The sequence below is a fragment of the Peromyscus maniculatus genome, chromosome 8 (assembly GCF_049852395.1).
Source record: "Peromyscus maniculatus bairdii isolate BWxNUB_F1_BW_parent chromosome 8, HU_Pman_BW_mat_3.1, whole genome shotgun sequence".
Lineage (NCBI taxonomy): Eukaryota > Metazoa > Chordata > Mammalia > Rodentia > Cricetidae > Peromyscus > Peromyscus maniculatus.
The window spans coordinates 61,520,614-61,540,723 of record NC_134859.1 but is presented as its reverse complement, the minus strand read 5'-3'; the positions used below and the strand labels follow the sequence as shown (position 1 = coordinate 61,540,723).

General features: G+C 43.2%; 1 protein-coding gene and 1 non-coding gene across 3 annotated transcripts in view; one reads left to right on the top strand and one right to left on the bottom strand.

Annotated features, from left to right (window-relative positions):
* The window catches only part of Ywhae (tyrosine 3-monooxygenase/tryptophan 5-monooxygenase activation protein epsilon), a 39,285-nt gene that overhangs the window by 15,290 nt on the left and 3,885 nt on the right, over positions 1-20,110 (bottom strand). For both annotated transcript variants that reach the window (XM_076542909.1, XM_006977404.4), the window contains one exon: positions 585-784. In XM_076542909.1, the coding sequence (XP_076399024.1) occupies positions 585-784 (200 nt within the window). The remainder of the gene's footprint in view (positions 1-584; positions 785-20,110) is intronic.
* LOC121831841 (U6 spliceosomal RNA) lies at positions 1,646-1,750 on the top strand. Its single transcript, XR_006075445.1, has one exon. It is a non-coding gene; the product is annotated as a U6 spliceosomal RNA (small nuclear RNA).

Here is a 20,110-nt window from a genome sequence, read left to right as displayed (position 1 = left end):
GACTTGGATAAATGTCTTCTATGCTTTCTGACAAAGGGTGTAAGCAGTTTTGCTATCTGACATGGACCCTGCACTGTCGTCCAGAGACTTGGGGTCCATTTCCATCAAGGACAGAATCCTCTGAAACTGAGTAAAAATAAACTTCTTCTCTATGTACACTAATCAGTTCTAACAGATATACAGAAATTAATGGTACCCAAACCGTAAATTAGCCCAGTGTCATCTATATTTGAGAAACTATCATCTTTTAAAAAACACTGTATTCAAGCGGATGCCTTTAATTCTAACACTAGAGGCTGAATCCAGACTAGTCAACATATTGAATTCCAGGCCAGCCACAGTTCCAAAGATAGACTCTGTTAAGAGTACTGGCTGCTCTTGCAGAGAACCCAGGTTCAATTGCCAGCATCCACACTGCAGCTCACAACCACCTCTAACTCCAGTACCAGAGGAGCTGACACCCTCTTCAGGCCTTCAAGGGCACCAAGCACATACACGGTAGAGAGTGAGGCAAGGCAAAGTGCTCAACGACATTCAAAATAAAACAAGACAGTATCAAGTCAAATCAAATGGTAACATCTCACCATTTGCCGGTACTCCCGAATCATCTTTAGTTTGTCCTCTCCTCCCTTGTTTTCTTCCTTCTGTTCAATGCTGCTGATTATTCTCCAGGATGCTCTTCTGGCTCCAATCACATTTTTATATGCAACAGATAAAAGGTTTCTTTCTTCAACTGTCAGCTCCACGTCCATCCCTGCTACTTTCTTCATTGATTCCACCATTTCTATGCAGGAAATGGTAAAAGGAGACTATAGATTTAACATGTTTTGTTGACCCATCCCTTTCACGGTTATCTTTTTTCCCCCTGCAAAGCTAATAAAAAATGAGATAATTAGGGGAGCTGGAAATCCAGAAGAGGGAATGCATGCCTACAAACATAGCACAGAGGCTGATGCAGGAAGGCTGCCTTAAGTTCAAAATTCACTTTGAGCTATAAAAGTATAAGACCAGTCGGAGGTGATGGTGCATGTCTTTAATCCCAGCACTTGGGAAGCAGAGGCAGGCAGATCTGTGTGTTCAAGGCCAGCCTGGTCTACAGAGCTAGTTCCAGGACATCTAGGGTTGATACCCAGAGAAACCCTGTCTTGAAAAAACAAAAAAAGGCCGGGCGGTGGTGGCGCACGCCTTTAATCCCAGCACTCGGGAGGCAGAGCCAGGCGGATCTCTGTGAGTTCGAGGCCAGCCTGGGCTACCAAGTGAGTTCCAGGAAAGGCGCAAAGCTACACAGAGAAACCCTGTCTCGAAAAACCAAAAAAACCAAAAAAAAAAAACAAAAAACAAAAAAAGGGCCGGGCAGTGATGGCACACACCTTTAATCCCAGCACTGGGGAGGCAGAGGCAGGCGGATCTCTGAGTTCAAGGCCAGCCTGGTCTACAAAGCTAGTTAGTTCCAGGAAAGACTCAAAGCAACACAGAGAAACCGTCTCGAGGGGGGAAAAAAAAGGGTACAGGACCAGCCAAAGCTACATAGGAGGGTCCTGTCTGAAAACAAATTAATTAAAGGAAAGGTGCTCACTTAGCTAGAACACAAAAGCCCTGTTTAATCTGGAACACATATCCTTCCCAATAAAAAGTAGTTTACCAGGCTTGCTTCAGCAACACATATACTAAAATTGGAACGACACCGAGAAGATTAGCATGGCCCCTGAGCAAGGATGACACGCAAATTCATGAAGCCTTCCATATTTTTAACTATGTCCAAGGAGGAAGCGACCAAGAAATAAAGTTTCCCTCATGTCTGTACATAGCGGGCTGCCTGTGGCCTCAGGTGGATCAGCCATTAAAATAAAACAAGCCTTTAAAAAAAAAAAAAAAAAAAAAGTAGTTTAACAAAAATAACTTTATAATCACCAAAATAAATGAGTCAAATCAAGCATTGGAGTCAATCTCAGAAGGCCAAGCCATCAACAAGTTAAGATGTCAGGGAGACCTTGTTTAAAATAAAAATAATAAATAATAATAATAATAATAAATAAAAACTGTGCAACAATGGCTCATGCCTGTAATCCTAGAACCAGGAAGCTGAGATAAAGGATTTCTGAGTTTGAAGACAGTCTGTTTCAAAAAAAAAAAAAAAGTGGGAAGGGGACACACTATGAATTCTGCTGGTGTAACTTTTGGTAATTACTGTTACCACTAGATGGCAAGCAAAGAAAAGGGGCCAGATAATCTGAGATATTCCAAGTATAGCAAGAAATAATAAATACTGACACTTTAAGAATAATAGCCGGGCAGTGGTGGCGCATGCCTTTAATCCCAGCACTCGGGAGGCAGAAGCAGGCGGATCTCTGTGAGTTCGAGGCCAGCCTGGTCTCCAAAGCAAGTTCCAGGAAAGGCGCAAAGCTACACAGAGAAACCCTGTCTCGGAACCCCCCCCCCCCCAAAAAAAAGAATAATAAAGGAAAAACTGAAAACATATAAATACTGAGTATTATAAAGAAAGGGGGGAAGGGTAGTTTACAAAGGTCTTAATGACACTATTACCAAATAGACCTTTAGATTTACTAATTCAGGATCCCTAGTGATAAGAGCCAAGAATCTATACTTTATTAAAGTATAGGCATACAGTCATACCCTGAGAGTAATACATTAGCCAACAGTTATCACAATGAATGAAGCTACATTAAGCCAAATGCAGTAATAGTTCATGCTGTAACTGTAACCCCTGCAACTAGGATAGTTAGAACCTGTCTCACAAAAACAAAACAAAAATTAGAGTGAGTCTTCCAAATTAGCAATTTGAGTTTCATGTTCCAAAATCCACCCCTTTACGGCTGCTGAAATGACTGAACCTAGCCAGCCAGGCCTTTTACACACTAGATAAGCACTCAACCATTAAGCTACACCTCCAGCTTCCCACTGTGGTTTTGGACTGCTAATGATGTTAAGACTTTTGCCCCATGTTCTTTCTAGTTGCTATTTTGACTGCTCTCTTTGGAGAATGAACTGTGTTCAGATACTTGGGTGGACCACCTAATTTTTCATAAATTGTTAAGTGACCAATTATAAGTTATTTTTAAGATCCCAACCAATTCAGGCCCTTCACCAGCAAGAATGAGTCCAGGGTCTAACCTCCTCTGTCTACTGAGTGCTTTATAAAAACCTCCATGTCAGTTATCCTATTCTTTTACTACCACCCTACCTAATCTTAGTCTTCTTCAAAGCTGCACAAAAGCTGCCTGATCCCCAACTCTGGACCAACCTGGCCATTCAAGGATTCCTACTAACTCATTAACATAAAATTCCTCACTCAACATATCTAGCATTTCATGAAATCTCTGCAGCAAGGACTTCATCAATTCTAAATAAACATTTCTGTAGCAGGGTAAGGCTGTCATGTATCTGCAGCTGACATAATCAAAATTTCTGAACCAGAGAATTGAAACTCATGACTGGATCACTACTTGGGGGTAAACAGGTCTCCTCTTCCCACCATGTGGGTTCTAGGAATCAAACTTAGATTTTGTGAGACTTCATAGCAAGAACCTTTACCTGATGAGCTATTTTGCAGACCATGAACACATTTTCTTAAATTATTTTTTTGAGGGGCAGGGGAGTATAAGCTGGGTCTTGATAGGTAGCCCAGGCTGGTACCAAACTTGCACAAATCGTCTTACATTTGTCTGGGTGCTGAGATTAAAGGAATGCCCCCACTCCATTTCACTCTTTTTTTTTGTTTTTGTTTTTATGCAAGTGTTTTGCCTGCAAGTATGTCTATGAACTACATGCATGCTTGGTACCAAAGGCTAGAAGGCAGCATCAGATCCCTTCAAATTGGAGTTGCGATGGCTATGAGCTGCCCTAAGTGCTGGGAAGGCCGGGCAGTGGTGGTGCACGCCTTTAATCTCAGCACTCGGGAGGCAGAGGCAGGCGGATCTCTGTTGAGTCAAAGGCCAGCCTGGGCTACAGAGTGAGATCCAGGACAGGCACCAAAACCACAGAGAAACCCTGTCTTGGGGGGAAAATAAAGAATGCTGGGGGAAAGCAGTCAGTGCTCTTAACCACTGAACCATCCATCCAGGCCCTCTATGAGACTTTTGACGGCTTGAGGACAAGGAGTGCTGGCTGAAAATCACTAATGCACAAAAATTCTGAAACATAATCTCCACACATCAATAGGCATGTTAATTAAACACACTAGACCTGTTGTGTTCTGAGTCATTTTTCATTCACTGTGTGGTAAGTCTAATTAGATATCCACTACACTGAACAACTATCTGAGACAATTTTATGGTTTTAAGGTTGCTGCTAAGATTATCAAATGTCATTTGCCTTCATTTAATTTACCCAATCCTATACACAGATACCTTTTGTTGCTGTGCTGGGGACAGAAGCTAGAGCCAAGTAATCTACCACTGAGCTACCAACATCCCCAGAGCTCTCATCACTGAATCTTGGTTCTTTGGTCTCTCTCTCTCTCTCTCATTCATTCATTCATTCATTCATTCATTCATTCATTCATTCATTCATCTAACTCATCCACTTAAAGCACCTTAATGGAGGCACTATTTCAAAAGCTCTCTTCTCCATGTATTACTAGATCAGTCTTCTTAGAAGATCTTCCAACACCCAACCTGTGGTGGAGTGAGTTCCAGGATATCCAGGAGTACACAGAGAAACTCTGTCTCAAACCCCACCCACCCAAAAAAAAGCTGGGTGGTGATGGCACACACTTTTAATCCCAGCACTCTGGAAGTAGAGGCAGATGGATCTCTCTGAGTTCTAAGGCCAGTCTGGTCTACAGAGCAAATTCCAGGACAGGCAGGGCTACACACAGAGAAAGAAACCCTGTCTTGAAAACCAAATGAACAAAGAAAGAAAAAAAAATCTTCTGACACCCAGCAGGTTGGGTCTCTCTACACATCCCTGGCTGTCCTGGAACTCAGATCTGCCCCTCTCTGCCTCTGCTGGGATTAAAGGTATGCGCTGCACCGCCCAGCCCAAGATGATAAATCTTAACTTCTCCCAAATGGAAAAAATGTTCACCAACTATTTCATAATTTTAAAGACAAGAAAACTGAAGCCAAAGGTAATCTGCTTAAACTCCCAGCAATAAAACCAAACAACACAAGTCCTGAGTACAAGGCCAGCTGAGGTTACAGGAGACTGTGTGTGTGTGTGTGTGTGTGTGTGTGTGTGTGTGTGTGTGTGTGTGTGAGAGAGAGAGAGAGAGAGAGACAGAGACAGAGACAGAGACAGAGACAGAGACAGAGAGAGAGAAGAGACAGAGAAAGACAGGGAGGGAAAGACAGAGAATATGAGAATCATCATATATGGTGGTTTTTGAGACAGGGTGTCTTAAGAGTTTTCTACTGTTGTGAAAAGACACCATGACCACGGCAACTCTCATAAGGAAAATATTTAATTGAGGGGGCTCCCTTACAGTTTCAGAGGTTCAGTCCATTATCATCATGGTGGGAAGCATGGTAGCATGCAGGCAGATGTGCTGGAGGAACAGCTGAGAGTTCTACATCTTGGAGCCAACAGGAAGTCAACTGACTCACTGGGCAGTATCTTGATCATAGGAAACCTCCCCCATAGCAACACACTTCCTCTAACAAGGCCATACCCACGCCAACAAAGCTATACCTTCTAATAGTGCCACTCCCTGAGATTATGGAGGCCAATTATGGTCAAACTATCACACAGGGTTTCTCTGTGTAACAATTCTGGCTGTCCAGGAAATAGCTTTGTAGACTAGGCTTACCCTGAACTCAAAGACATCTGCCTGCCTCTGCCTCCCAAGTACTGGATTAAAGGCGTGCACCACCACCGCCCAGCAAAAATAAATATTTAAAAAAATAAAAATCACAATAATTGGGCTGGAGAGAGATATGGCTCAAAGATTAAAAGCATTTGCTGCTCTTGCAGAGGACCTGGGTTTGGTTCCCAAGCACCTACATTGTACATATACATTCGTGCAGACAAAACACACATATATAAAATAAAAATATATGGCCAGTGCTCTTAACCTCTGAGACATCTCTCCAGCTTTCATGTGTGTTTTAAGAGAGCCAATTAAGGGCTGGAGAGATGGTTCAGAGGTTAAGAGCACCGATTGCTCTTCCTGAGGTCCTGAGTTCAATTCCCAGCACCCACATGGTGGCTCACAACCATCTGTAATGAGATCTGGCACACTCTTCTGTATACATAACTAACTAACAAACAAACAAACAAACAAATAAATAAATAAATAAATAAATAAGGGCTGGAGAGATGGCTCAGAGGTTAAGAGCACCGACTGCTCTTCCAGAGGTCCTGAGTTCAATTCCCAGCACCCACATGGTGACTCACACCCATCTGTAATGAGATCTGGCATCCTCTCCTGTATACTAAATAAATAAATAAATAAATAAATAAATAAATAAATAAATAAATAAATAAATCACATTTTAAAGGGCTGTCAAAACCAGGTGGTGGTGGTTAATCCTGGCACTTGGGAGGCAGTCAGGCAGATCTCTGAGTTCAAGGCCAGCCTGGTCTACAAAGAGTTTCAGGACAGTCAGGGTTACACAGAGAAGCCCTGTCTTGAACCCCCCCCCCCACACACACACCCCAAAAAAAAACCCAGCTGTCAAATCAAGTATCATTAAAAATAGCAAAGAAAAACCAGGCACCAGGCATGGTGATACGTCTTTAATCCCAACACTTAGGTGGATCTGAGTTCAAGGCCCTCCTGGTCTATAGATCGAGTCCTAGGACAGCCAGGGCTATGCAGAGTATCCCTGTCTCAAAAAAAAAAAAAAAAAGCAGATAAACCATTACTTCTGACTTTAAGTCAAATGGACTGGTTTATGTTTTTTAAAAAATTTCTATGATTAATGGTAAACAATAACAAACCTATTTGAAATAGGCAAGTATAGATGCTTTTGGCAAAAAGCATTAGTATTCACTTGAACCTATTAAGTAATAACTACAATGAGGATGAGGGCTGGCAAAGTGGCTCATCTGGTAAAGATACTTGCAACAGATACCAGGTGACCTGAGTTTGATTCTTGGAAGCCAAGGTAAAGGTGGCTAGCGGAGGTAGAGAACTAACTCGACAAAGTTGTCATCTGGTATCTCCACATACACGTTTGCACATACCCACACTCCATTCATGCTCACAGGCACGAACATATAAAAAAAAATTAAGACCAGAATGAAAGCCTGACATTTGTTCATCATCTTGTATCTGTCTTCTTTACTTGGAAGAAGGCAAGGGATAAGTAACTGCCTTTAACCTACAGTCACCTTGAATACCAGGGAGAACAAAACCTCAGCACACGACCTCAGACCCCCAAAGTAGAGAGCACCCTAGAACCTTGTATGAACCAGACTGGCCCCCTTGACAGTGACAGAGAAGGGATTGCTCCAGAACACCTTGGAAACCACAACCAAGGCAAAGCTCAACCAAACCACACCCTCGTTTGCTGTGCTTGCCACTACCATAATTCTTCCTTTATTTAAAGGCCTAAAGGACAGGTGGTGGTGGTGCCCACTTTTAACCTCAGCCCTCGGGAGGCAAAGCCAGGCGGATCTCTGTGAGCTCAAGGCCAGTCTGGTCTATAGAGCAAGCTCCAGACAGCCAGGGCTACAGAGAAACCCTGTCATGGGGAAAAGAAAGGGGGCAGGGGTAAGAAAAGAAAAAGGCAACAGTGAGAAGAAACATGGGACCATGTGAACGAACAACGTAGTTATCAGTCAACAGGAAAGGAGGAAGATTCCCTAACCTCTGTTCATCTGTTCACATCTCAAAACTATATGCCTAAGACATCTATTGAAAAGAAGAAGGGCTGGAGAGAGAACTCAGCAATTAAGAGCAGTTGTTCCAGCAGAAGACCCAGGTTCAGTTCCTAGGACCCACAGGGCAGCTCACAGCTATTCCCCAACACCAGTTCAAAGGGTCCTGATACCCAGTCTTCTGATCTCCAGGCACACAAGTGGTGCACATACATACATATGGGCAAACACACATATGTAATTTTTTGTTTGTTTTTTTCGACACAGGATTTCTCTGTGTAGTTTTGGTGTCTGTCCTGGAACTCTGTAGACCAGGCTGGCCTCGAACTCACAGAGATTCACCTGGCTCTGCCTCCCAAGTGCTGGGACTAAAGGCGTGCGCCACTACCGCCCAGCTACATATATAATTTTAAAAAAATATATAGATGACCATATAGCTATAAGAATCAATTAAGTTCCTAAAGTTTTCCATCTAGCTATTTATTTATTGTTTGAGATGGAATCTTACCTAACTCAGGCTAGCCTTGAATTCTGCTATGTATTAATTAGGAGCTAGGCTCTTGCCTCTGCCTACAAAATGTTGGGATTATAGGCATGCATACATGACCGCTTCTTTTGTTTATTTAGAATTATTTTACATATATGAGTGTTCATGCTTGCATGTATGTCTGTTTACCACATGCATGCTTGGTGCCTGAGGAGTTCCAAAGAGAACACAGGACCCCCTGGAACTGAAGTTATAGATGGTTGTGAGCCTCTATGTAAGTGCTGGAAATCAACCCTGGGTCTTCCATAAGAGCAGCAAGTGCTCTTAAATGCTAAGCCATCTCTCCAGCCCATCTGTTTATTTTTAGAGTCAAGGTAGTCTGGAATTCTCTATGCAGCCAAGGATGACACTGACTCCTGACCTTCTGCCTCCACCTCCTGAATTAAGTCATTAGTCTTTTATAAAGCTTTTAGTTCAGCTAACTCTGATGCCTGCCTATAATCAGCACAAGTCAGGCAGAGGTTATCAGGAGTACCAGTTCAAAGTCAACCTGGGCCATATGGTAAGACCTGTGTCCTCAACCCCATAGATAAATTTAGGTATATACACAAAGCAAAACTTAGTCCAGGCACATTGTAGAGCATATGGGCACCCCTGAAGTTCCAGCTACTGGAAGGCTAGGGAAGACAACTTGAGCTCCCCCAGAAACATATATCCCCTCCAAAAAAATAAAAATAAAATAAATCAAGCCTAAGCAACATAGTGAGATCTCATTTCATCCACAACATAGAAGGGGCCCAGTGAGATAGCTTGGTGACCCGAGTTCAATTTCCACAGCTGGAGAAGAGGAAGGAAAGAACTTTTGCCAAGTTATCCTGACTTCCACATGTACACCATCATTATTGCTCATACATATGTATATATCATATACATACTCACACAAGTGTAAGAAAAAGCTTTATTTTTTAAATTACTTCTATGTGCGTGGCTGTTTTGCCTGCATGTATGTCTACATCACACACATGCAGTGCCCTTCATAGGCCAGAGGTGTCAGATTCCCTGGAACTGGAGTTAAAGACAGTTGTGAGGCACCATGTTGGTGCTGGGAATGGAATCCTGAGCTCCTAACCACCCACCAAGTGGACTCTCCAGTCCCGGGGGAAAAAATGTTAGAACAACACTAAGAGGCAAGAAAGTCTGAGGAAAGCATTTGTCTAGGGATCTTTTTAGAAGTCCCCTAGGTTCAATGCCCAGTACAGTAAAATTTGCAAATTCCAGATTGGAAAGGCTGAGTCAGGACCACTTGAGGCTAAGAATCCAGCCTGGGCAACAATGAGATTCCACTCAAAACTGAGCTTTTGCTCAGTGTAGATTACTTGTGTAACTAGTGTGTGCAAGGTCCTATGCCAATTCCCAGCACAGCAAACGGTTTGCAATCCCAGCAGCTAAGAAATGGGAGAGACAAGAAGAGGATTCCTGGAGCTTGCTGGCCACCCACCATAACTTACTTTATAAAGTAATGGTCTCTCAAAGAGTGGGAAGGCACCTGAGGAATGACATCTGAGGTTGTCCTCTAATGCACACATCAAAAATAATGTTCCAGTCTATAACTCACTGGACAAAATTTCTTTCAGAAAAGCAAGTCCTCAGGTGTAGTGACACACAAAGGCAAAAAGGATCTCCAGTTGAGGCCAGCCTATGGGACATAAAGAGAAAGAAGCGGGGTGGGGTGGAGTAGGGAGGTGGAGAGGCAAACAGAAGGGGAGGGGAAAGCAAGCAGGCAGAGGCAACTCATCAGTCCCTATGTAAGAAAAACAGGTCCTGAGACTAAGGAATGGCTGCCTTGCTCCCATTTCATGGCTGAGGTTCAGCTGCCCCACTTTCCACTGCCTCCTGGTGTCTCACCACTGGAAAATATACTCAACCAACACACTCATCTTCATATAAAAGCAGCAAGACTCAATGAAATTAAGCCAAAAAGCTGTTCAAAGTAACTTTATGTACTTACTGTGTGTGTATTCACTCATGTGCAATTTTACAAGTACATGTGGAGAACCTCAGCCACCCTCAGATGTCACCCCTCAGGAACCATCCATCTACCTTGGTTTCTCTCTCTCTCTCTCTCTCTCTCTCTTTTTTTTTTTTTTTTTTTTTGGAGAGGGGAGTAGGGCAGGGGGTAGGGCTAGGGGTTCAAGACATAGTTTCTGGGTAGCCATGCATGTCCTAGAACTCACTCTGTACTCCAGATTAGCCTAAACTCAGGGATCCACCACCAGGCTCCTTCCTCCTTGGTTTTTAAAAACAACTTCTGTCATAATCCTAGGGCTCAGCAATCAGGCTAGGGTGACCGGTCAGGAAACCCCAAGGGATTCACCAGTCTCTGCCTCCCCAGAGACGGATGACAAGCATACTGGAATGACAAGACAAGCAACAGACCTTTTGACAGGGTGCTGGGGCGTACACTTGGTGTCTGTGATTGCGTGTCAAGCACTTGACAGACTGAGCTATCTCCCCAGGCCCCCAAAGCAATTTCCACATTATAAAATTAAAAACTAAGAATAGTGCTTCAATGAGAGGATCAGCAGTTCAAGGCCGTGTAGGCGAAGAAGAAGCAAGTTCAAGGTTAGCCTGAGTGAGCTATGTGAGAGTCTCTTAAAACAGAGGAGGGAGGAAAAGGAGAAACAGCCTAGGTTTTGACTGGTATTTATAATACTGCACAAACATCAAGTGTGAAGTGGAAGGAATACCATCTTTAGAGTAAATAGACTAAATAACAGTAATGTTACCTATTTGTCCTCATTTAAAAAAATTTTTTTGGAGGGTGGCGGCTTGAGACAGGGTTTCTCTGTGTAACCCTGACTCTCCTGGAACTTGCTTTGTAGACCAAGCTGGCCTAGAACTCAGAGATCCTCCTACCCCTGCCTCCTGAATGCTGGGATTAAAGGGGTGTACCACCATCGCCCAGCTAAATCTTTATTTTTTTTTTTAGATTTTAAGTGCATGTGTTTTAAAATTACTTACTTTTATGTGTTTGTGTTCCTGGGTGTATGTATGTGCTCTCAGTGCATGTGTGACTGTGAAGACCAAAACAAGATGTCAGACGCCCTAAACCAGAGTTATGGCAACTGTCAGCCACTACGTGGGTGCTGGGAACCGGCCTGAACCCTCTCCAAGAGCAACAACTGAGCCCTGTCTCCAGCCTCTCACTTGAACACTTATCTGAAAAGCGAGCGGCACCTGCTTTACAGAGCTGCGTCTTGTTCTTGAGGCAGGATCTCGCTATGCAGCCTCAGCAGGCCTGAAACTTGCTCTTCAGACAAGGCTGCCCTCCAACTCAAAGATAATCCAGTCTCGGCTCCAAAATGTTTTGATTAAAGGCATGTTTTATCCTGGTTATTCAAAAATGTTTGGGCGGCAAGGGCAGATCGCTTCAAGTTTGAAACCAGCCTGGTCTTCTACATACAGAGTTCCACGTCAGCCAGAGTGACATAGTGGACCTCCTTCTATTGCTAAGGTCTCACATAAGCCAGGCTGGCCTCAGCACCATCAGAGCCCAGCTGGACTGTTTTGAGCCATGACAGAACAGCATTTAAGAGTAGTAGTTAAAGCCAGGAGGTGGTGGCACAAACCTTTAATCCTAGCACTAATCTGCCTCCTCAGGAAGCAGAGGCAGGAGGATCTCTGAGTTCAAAGTCAGCCTGGACAGCCAGGGTTACAGAGAGAAAGCCTGTCTTAGGGGGGAGGGGGAACTAACTAGCTTGTCTTACTTAGGGTTTCTATTGTTGTGAAGAGACACCATAACTCGTATGTTTTACATAAAGGAAAACACTGACTGGGGCTGACTTACAGTTTCAGAGGTTTAGTCCATTATCATCATAGTTATCATCATGGTGGGACGAGGCAGCATGCAGGCAGGCACAGTGCTAGAGAAGGAGCTGTGGGTTTTACATCTTGATCTGCAGGCAGCAGCAGCAGGAGTCTATGTCCCACACTGGGCATAGCTTGAACATATGAGACCTCAAAGCCCATCCCCACAATGACACACTTCTTCCAATAAGGCCACACTTCCTAACAGTGCTACTGAGTCTATGAGGGCCATACCTATTCAATCGCCACACAGCTAGTCAGACAAAATAAAACCAGCATCTCTGCTTCTTAACACCGTCCAGTTGATTAGCTGGTAGGCCAGCTAGCTCTACTGTCAGCAAGTACAATTTCCTTGACTTTTCCCAGTGCCACTTTGGAAAGGGTTCAATTTTTCTTTTTCTTTTTTTTTTTTTTTTTGTTTGTTTGTTTGTTTTTTGAGACAGGGCTTCTCTGTGTAGCTTTGCGCCTTTGCTGGGACTCACTTGGTAGCCCAGGCTGGCCTCGAACTCACAGAGATCCGCCTGGCTCTGCCTCCCGAGTGCTGGGATTAAAAGCGTGCGCCACCACCGGCCGGTCAATTTTTCTTTTGATCTATTTTGTTTCCTACCAAATGCAAAATTTGAAGCAAGTCAAAATTCTCAGAACTCAGAACTACAATATCTGTGGTAGAAGAACAAAGCTTAGTAAGCTTTTTTTTTTTGGTGTGTGTGTGTGTGTGTGTGTGTGTGTGTTGTTTTTTGGTTTGATGATTCCTTTTGTTTTTTTATGTGCACTGGTGTTTTGCTTACATGTATGTCTGTGTGATGGTGTCGGATCCTCTGAAACTGGATAAAGTTGTGAGCTGCCATATGAGTACAGGAATTGAACCAGCCAGTGCTCTTAACTTCTAAGCCATCTCTCTACTCCTGGGAAATTTTCATTTAAGTGAGAAAACTAGCCTGGGTATAGTGGCATGACTGGAAACAAGACCCATGTCTCAAAATAAAAATTAAGCCAGGCATGGTGACACACAGCAGAGGTAGGTGATCTCTGTGAACTGAAGGCCAGCCTGGGCCTACATGGCAAGTACCAGGTTAGCTGGGTATGGTGGAACACGCGTGTGATATTCCACTGCTTCAGCAGAGGTGACAGAGTGACTGTCACAAGTTTGAAGCCAGCCAAGCCCACAAAGCAAGCAGCAGACCATCCAAGAAGAGAGACCCTGTCATCGCCAAGAATAAAAAAATAGGGACTGAGAAGACAGCTCAGCCCATCAAGTGCCCGCAACACAGAGTGAGGACTTGAATTCTAGCTTCAAAACTTACACTGAAAAAGAAAGAAAAAAGAAACCCAGTAATGTCAAATGGCAAGTTCATACCAACTGTTCCAACACAATCATGAATAAGTATTTTTTTCCAATACATCCGGGTTTCATGATAAATTTTGAAGATCCCTTTGTCCTAACTTGCTTCTAGTGAGCTGAAACAAGCCCCTGGAAGTACTCTTGCAGGCCTGGCTGAGCATCAGCATTTACAGAATGAGCTCAATCCATAAAGTTACGTGGGCAACTCCATCTACCAACTTGGATGTAACAGTACTTTATTGTAGCAAACTAGCCACAGAAGGAATAACTACATTGTAGTGCTGCAACTGATACCTTCTGGAGGATTCTACTTTACATTCTATTAGGTTCTATTATCTCTGGACTATTTGAGATACTAATCATATGCCCACCCACTGCCCCTCCAAAACTGTTTCACAATGGTTATTTAAGGGCATTCATGTAGAAAAAAAAAAAAAGAAAAATATTTTAGAAGTACTCTGTATAGATGTGTGGCATTAGCTACAGCCCAGAAACACTGATATTATCAGCCAAAAAGGCCAGGCCTATAAGCCCTGATTGGCCTGGAACTCACTATGAGATCAGGCTGACCTCAACTAGCAGAGGTCCTCTTGCCTCTGTCTCAAAAGCACTGGGATTAAAGGCATGTGCCACTATGCTCAGCCTTAGCTAGGGTTTTGGGTTTTTGTTTGGTTGGTTGGTTTTGTTTGGTTGGTTTTAGTTTTTTGAGACAGGGTTTCTCTGTGTAGCTTTGGAGCCTTTCCTGGAACTCACTCTGTAGCCCAGGCTGGCCTCGTTTTTCTTATTCGGTTTTAAGACAGGGTTTCTTTTTAGCTCTGGCTGTCCTGGAACTCACTCTGCAGACCAGGCAGGCCACAAACTCAAGAGATCCACCCTGAGTGCTAGGATTAAAGGCATGCACCACCACTGCCCAGCTAACCAGGGTTTTCAAGAAAGATGGGAATCTTGGTTGGTACAACCTACCAGTAACCTAGTGGCTCAGGAGGCTGAGATAAGGAGGGCAAGTTTGAGCCTAGGCTGAGCTGGGGGGGGGGAGGGGGGGGATACTTCTTCACTGATCCACAGTACCAGGAGGAGGAGGAAGGAGAGAGGGATGTCATGGAACCTGAATGTGAATAGACTGCATAAATACCTTATTCATTATGCCTTAAGATGGGATTTTGAAGTCAAGATCAGATTTCTATAGAAAATGCTAAGATACTTTATTTTCAGGTAAATCATAAACATCAACAGGCTCTAGAGAAGTCACAAGCATCAAGATACCACTACCTAGCCTGTTGTGCTGCTGCTGCTGCTGCCTGCACTCAGGAGGCGGATCACCAATTCAAAGCCAGTCTGGGTTACACAGCATTTTCATTCATAGGAGACCCATTCTCAAAAGAACAGATACTACAGGGTGGAGAGATGCTCATGATTAAGAGCACTTGCTGTTCTTGTAGAGGCCCAGAGTTGAGCTCCCAGCACCCACATGGTGGCTCATAACCATCTGTAATTTCAGTTTCAGGGGATCTGACACCCTCTTGACCTTCAAGGGCACCAGGTGTGCACATGGTGCACATTCAAGCAGGCAAAATACCCGTTCACAGGAAACAAATCTTTAAAAAAATACAATTTGGCCAGGCATGGATGGTGTCACATGCCTTTAATCCCGGCACTCAAGAGGAGGAAAGCACACTGGTCCTCAGGTCAAGGACCACATGGTCCAGCTCAATGTACTATCTGACTTAGCTATATGAAGGAACTTTTTTTGTTTTGTTCTTTTGAGACAGGGTCTCCTATGAACATCAGACTAGAATTCTTAATCCTCCTTGTCTCATCTCCCAAATGCTGACTACAGGCCTGCACCACCAGCCTGGCAATGTACTACTCCCAACTCATTTTTCTGAATCACTAAAATGGAAATAACATTCTATTGGTCAATATTTTGTGTCAAGTAAAGAGTATTATGAAAATGGCCTGAATATTATAAAGCTTTAGAATTCATCCTTTATGCAGCCTGTCACTAGTTTGTATACAAACAAGTAGTTTTGAAATACAGGAAAACTAACTTGCAAAATCAGCCTAACAATCCCTTTAAAAAAAAAAAGCTTCAGATCACATCAGGGTACTCAAAAACAACTTTTAACACATGAATTTACTGAACCAAAATTTCAGTGAGTGTACCAAACAGAAATATTCAAACACTTCCTAGACCTGGGAAGTAGCTCAGAAGCAGAGCACCTGCCTATCGTGCCCATGGCCCTGGGCTCCCCAGGACCTGAGAATAGTGAATAACCGATTCTCTTGACCAAGCTGGCCGATCAGTTCTCAAAGGCCCATTTTCCTGTGCTTTTGCTTTTATTCCCCCAGGCAGCACATGAACCCAGCGCATTGCCTGTGTTGAGCAGGCACTCAATCACTGAGTCAACATACCATCACCATCAGCCTGACCACCTGAGTTCAAGCTCCAGGACCTACATGGTTGAAAGAACAGTTTTCCATTAATTGTCCTTTGACCTACACACACCACACAGCACATGCCGACCCACACGTAACACACATAGACAGCTGGGCATAGTTTCTAAAGCCTTTAATCCCAGCACTCAGGAGACTAAGGCAGTTGGATCTCTGTGAGTTCAAGGCCAGCCTGATCTACAGACTGAGTTCCAAGACAATCAGAGCTACATAGTGAGACCTTGTCTGAAAAAAAAAAAAACAAAACAAAAACCAGACAAATTTATTTAATAAAATTTAATAAAAATTAAAATAAACAGAATGCTTAGAGAACATCCACTGCAGTTAAAAAAAATCACTTCAAATACACAGCGATTCAAAAACAAATATGCACAATACTGTACAAAAAAATTAAAGTGTAGCTGTGGGGTGGTGGCAAACACCTTTAATCCCAACGCTCAGGAGGCAGAAGCAGGCAGATCTCCATGAGTTCAAGACCAGCCTGGTCTGCAGGACAGATATCCAGGACAGCCAGGACTACATAGAGAACCCTGTCTCAAAATAAACAAACAAACAACAACAACAAAAAAAAAAACCTGAAATGTACAAAAAGAGCATGCCTTTATTTTTGGAGGGAAGGAGCTGAGACAGTGTCATGTACCCACAAATTCACTACATGTAGCTGAAGCACTTGGGAGGTACAAATGAGGACCTCTGTGCATTCCAGGCCAACATAATAGACCCTACCTCAAAATAAATGAATAGATAAATGAGTGTGTGTTCTCCATCCTTCCCTAACTAGCACAGTATGTTCTTAGAAATGCGGCTTTGGTGTTTTAAACAGCTCTCAAGTCAATGACTCAGAACAGATGCATTTCTGGTGTGTCAGTATTTAGAGTGACCAGAGTGACTATGGGGGTGGGGGGCACACAAGCCACACCCCATAGGGCCAATTCTTTTTTTTTTTTTTTTCTTTCCTTTTTCAAAAGACAGAGTCTGATATCACTCTGGCTGGCCTGATGCTGTCCGCACCTGCCTCCTGGGTGCTGGGACTGACATGCCACTCCACCTGGTTATCTGTCTTTTTCAGACAGGATTGCATAGCTCAGGCTTGTCTGGAACTCCAAGAGCCTCTTCCCTTGTCTTCTAAGTGTAGTTTAAAGGGATTTGCCACCATATTAACCCCAGTGAGCCAATCCAAGCAGGATGAAAGTTATTAGGAAAGGACAAAAACAGAACTACCACACAAGCTAAATATTACCTATGTTGACCACTCTGATGCCTGAAAATAGGAAAAATACTCCAAAAAAGGTCAAACTCTGCTTGGGAGGCTGAGGTAGGAGGGCAATGGCAAGTTCAAGGACACCCTAGGCAACTTAGTGAGACTGTCTCATAGAGCTGGGTAGATATAGTTCCATGGTAGATCACTTGCCTAGCATGCACAAGGCCCCCAGTTCAATCCCAGCAACGCACCCCCTTAATTTTTCTATACTAATGTTTTAAATGTGTGAAAATTATGATTTGGTTGACTATAATGTTAACTTGATTAATATGGCTACAAGTATACAAAAATATCTCTTAGACTACTGACTTGTTAAAGAGATTACTAAATTAGGCTGGGTGTTGTGGAGCATTCCCCAGCACTCATGAGGCAGAGGCAGAAGGATCTCCGTGAGTTATACAGCCTGATCTATATAATGAATGTCTTCTAGGACCATCAGGACTCTTTAGAAAGACCCTGTCTCAAAACACCAAGAGAGAGAGTGAGAAAAACATTAAACTTACTGAAGTGAACACTCCTAGTCTCAAGCTTTGATATTTCCTATATAAACCCCCAAATGATTCTGTTCTTGAAACATAGCTTCTCACCTCCTCTTCCAAGACCATTAAATAATAATCTATATAGATTGATTTCAATTCCCTATGGAGAGAGTAAAAGATACTTTAGGTACCGGATTCTACATAGCATGCAAAATACAAGATAAACCTAGGACAGTAGCAAGAAAGGTCAGCTAAAAAGCCAACATTTACATGGAAGTACCCAAAACTCAGGATTCTAATGCATTCTTGCTACCCCTCGTATTTTCCTCAGTGGTCACTCTGTAGAACCACTTCTGTTACACAAACACACTGCATCAATGCAGTCGGTAAAGGAGCGATGCCGTTTCCTGACTGCCTTCCCGCCTCTCCCTTTCAACTGGATCCCTTCCTCATGCCAAATCACGGATGTGCTTCCTATTTCCTTCCCTCCTTTAGAGCCTGGAAGAGGACAGAATAACAAGTCAAAACCAAGTGGCTTGTCTACACTCCTATGCTCAATAATCAACAAGGCCAGGCTTGGGTCAAAAACAGTCAGCACTCAAATCGCAACTATGATTTAAAATTAACTTGGAAGCTACAATCATATAAGCTTCCAAATCCTTTCTAAAATGACTTTTAAAAACAAACCAAAAATCGTCCCCTATACCGGGGTGTGGAGGGGGGGAGGTGTTATCACATTCACACAAAGCCTTAAATCCCCAGTCTTCCAATGTACTTTTATGTTTCTTCCCAAGGACACTAGATTAAGGCAAAGAGAAACCTCCAATGCTAGCAAACTCTTCTGGTTATAAACGCACTAAAATGTAGGGCCAGGTAGGTGGCGGCGGCAGCAGCACACACCTTTAATCCCAACACTCGGGAGGCAGAGACAGGCGGATCTCTGTGTCTTCGAGGCCAGCCTGGGCTACACAGTGAGTTTCAGGAAAGCCAGGACTTTGAGAAACCCCGTCTCGGAAAACCAAAAAAAATAAATAAAAATAAAAAACCCACACTACAATGAAAGCTGACCTTGAGCTGCATTTATTTGTACTTTCCTCATCCTACCTTCTCCCACTCCCAACAGAAGCCCAGAACAGTGCAAACTGCAACTTCAGTCTTTAAGACAAAATTTAGTTCAGTATCTAACTTCCTACATTGGAGGTTCTGAGGCCCTCTGTTCTACTCTCCAAATGCTGGAACAGTAAATTCCAACAAGACTCTAGGAGGACTAGTTCAAAAGCTGCCACAGGACCCAAGTGGCATTCAAGGAAAAGGGTCTGACCTAACTTTTGGAAAACAAGTGGCTTAAGTCATCTGGAAAAAACCTGAGGAGCAATAGCACTTAATCTCAAACATGTCTCATCCCATCCTAGCCCCCAAACATTAAATCTCATGGACCTGTCTGCCATAGTGTACATGCCTTTAATCCAAGCACTCAGGAGAAATACAGGTGGATCTCTATGAGATCGGGGCCAGCCTGGTCTACAAACTGAGGTTTCAAGAGCAACCTAGTGAGACCCTATCTCAATAAATAAACAAACCAACCACAGGAAGCACATATGTGATTTGTCACTTTTTTAAAAAAAATACTAGTTTGATGGATATTGCCTAACTCAAGGTATCTAGGTACAAAATTAGGGGAAAGGACGGCATAAAAAATGCATATAAATTGCCTACAACTGACTAAACACAATGGATATTTCAATGAAATACTGAAGAAAGGTTAAATTCAAATTTGCACGAGCCAAGGATATAACTAATGACAGAAAGCACTGACCGAGCATGGACAAGGGCTTGGGTTCCATCACTCAGGGTGAGGCAGGTGTCAATGAACAAAGAGTAACTAGTAAAATGTGTACATAAAACCATTCGCTTAAAATAGATAAAACAGACCTAGAATGTATCTGAGTGAACACTTGTGTTGCATGCATGCAACCCTGGGTTCCAACTCCAAGCAGGCAACAATGAAGTCATAAAACAGGAAAAAAAAAAAAAAAGAACACGATGTCATAATTCAAAATCCCCAAGCCTCAACTTGTTCAAAATAAGTAAAATCCCCAAAGCCAAGCAACACGCCATTTTCCAAACTTGGGTTGCCAACCAAAGGAGTGTTACTAAACATTTTTCGAATGAACTATTTTTCAACAGGTCTTTCCATGTGTCACAATGCTGAGTGTGCATAGTAAAGTCATTTTTATTTTACAAACGAGTAGACTGAGGCACGGGCACTGTAAAGGGCCATCGGTACTACAGAGTCCTGGCAAGCTTGGTCTCCTGTAGTCTATTCTATCCATCAGAACTCGGTGCTTCTGAAGGTTGAAAAAAAAACAAAAAACAAACAAACAAAAACCCGCAGGGACTTGGGGATGTCCTGGGCAAAGAACACTCGCAGCCTGAGC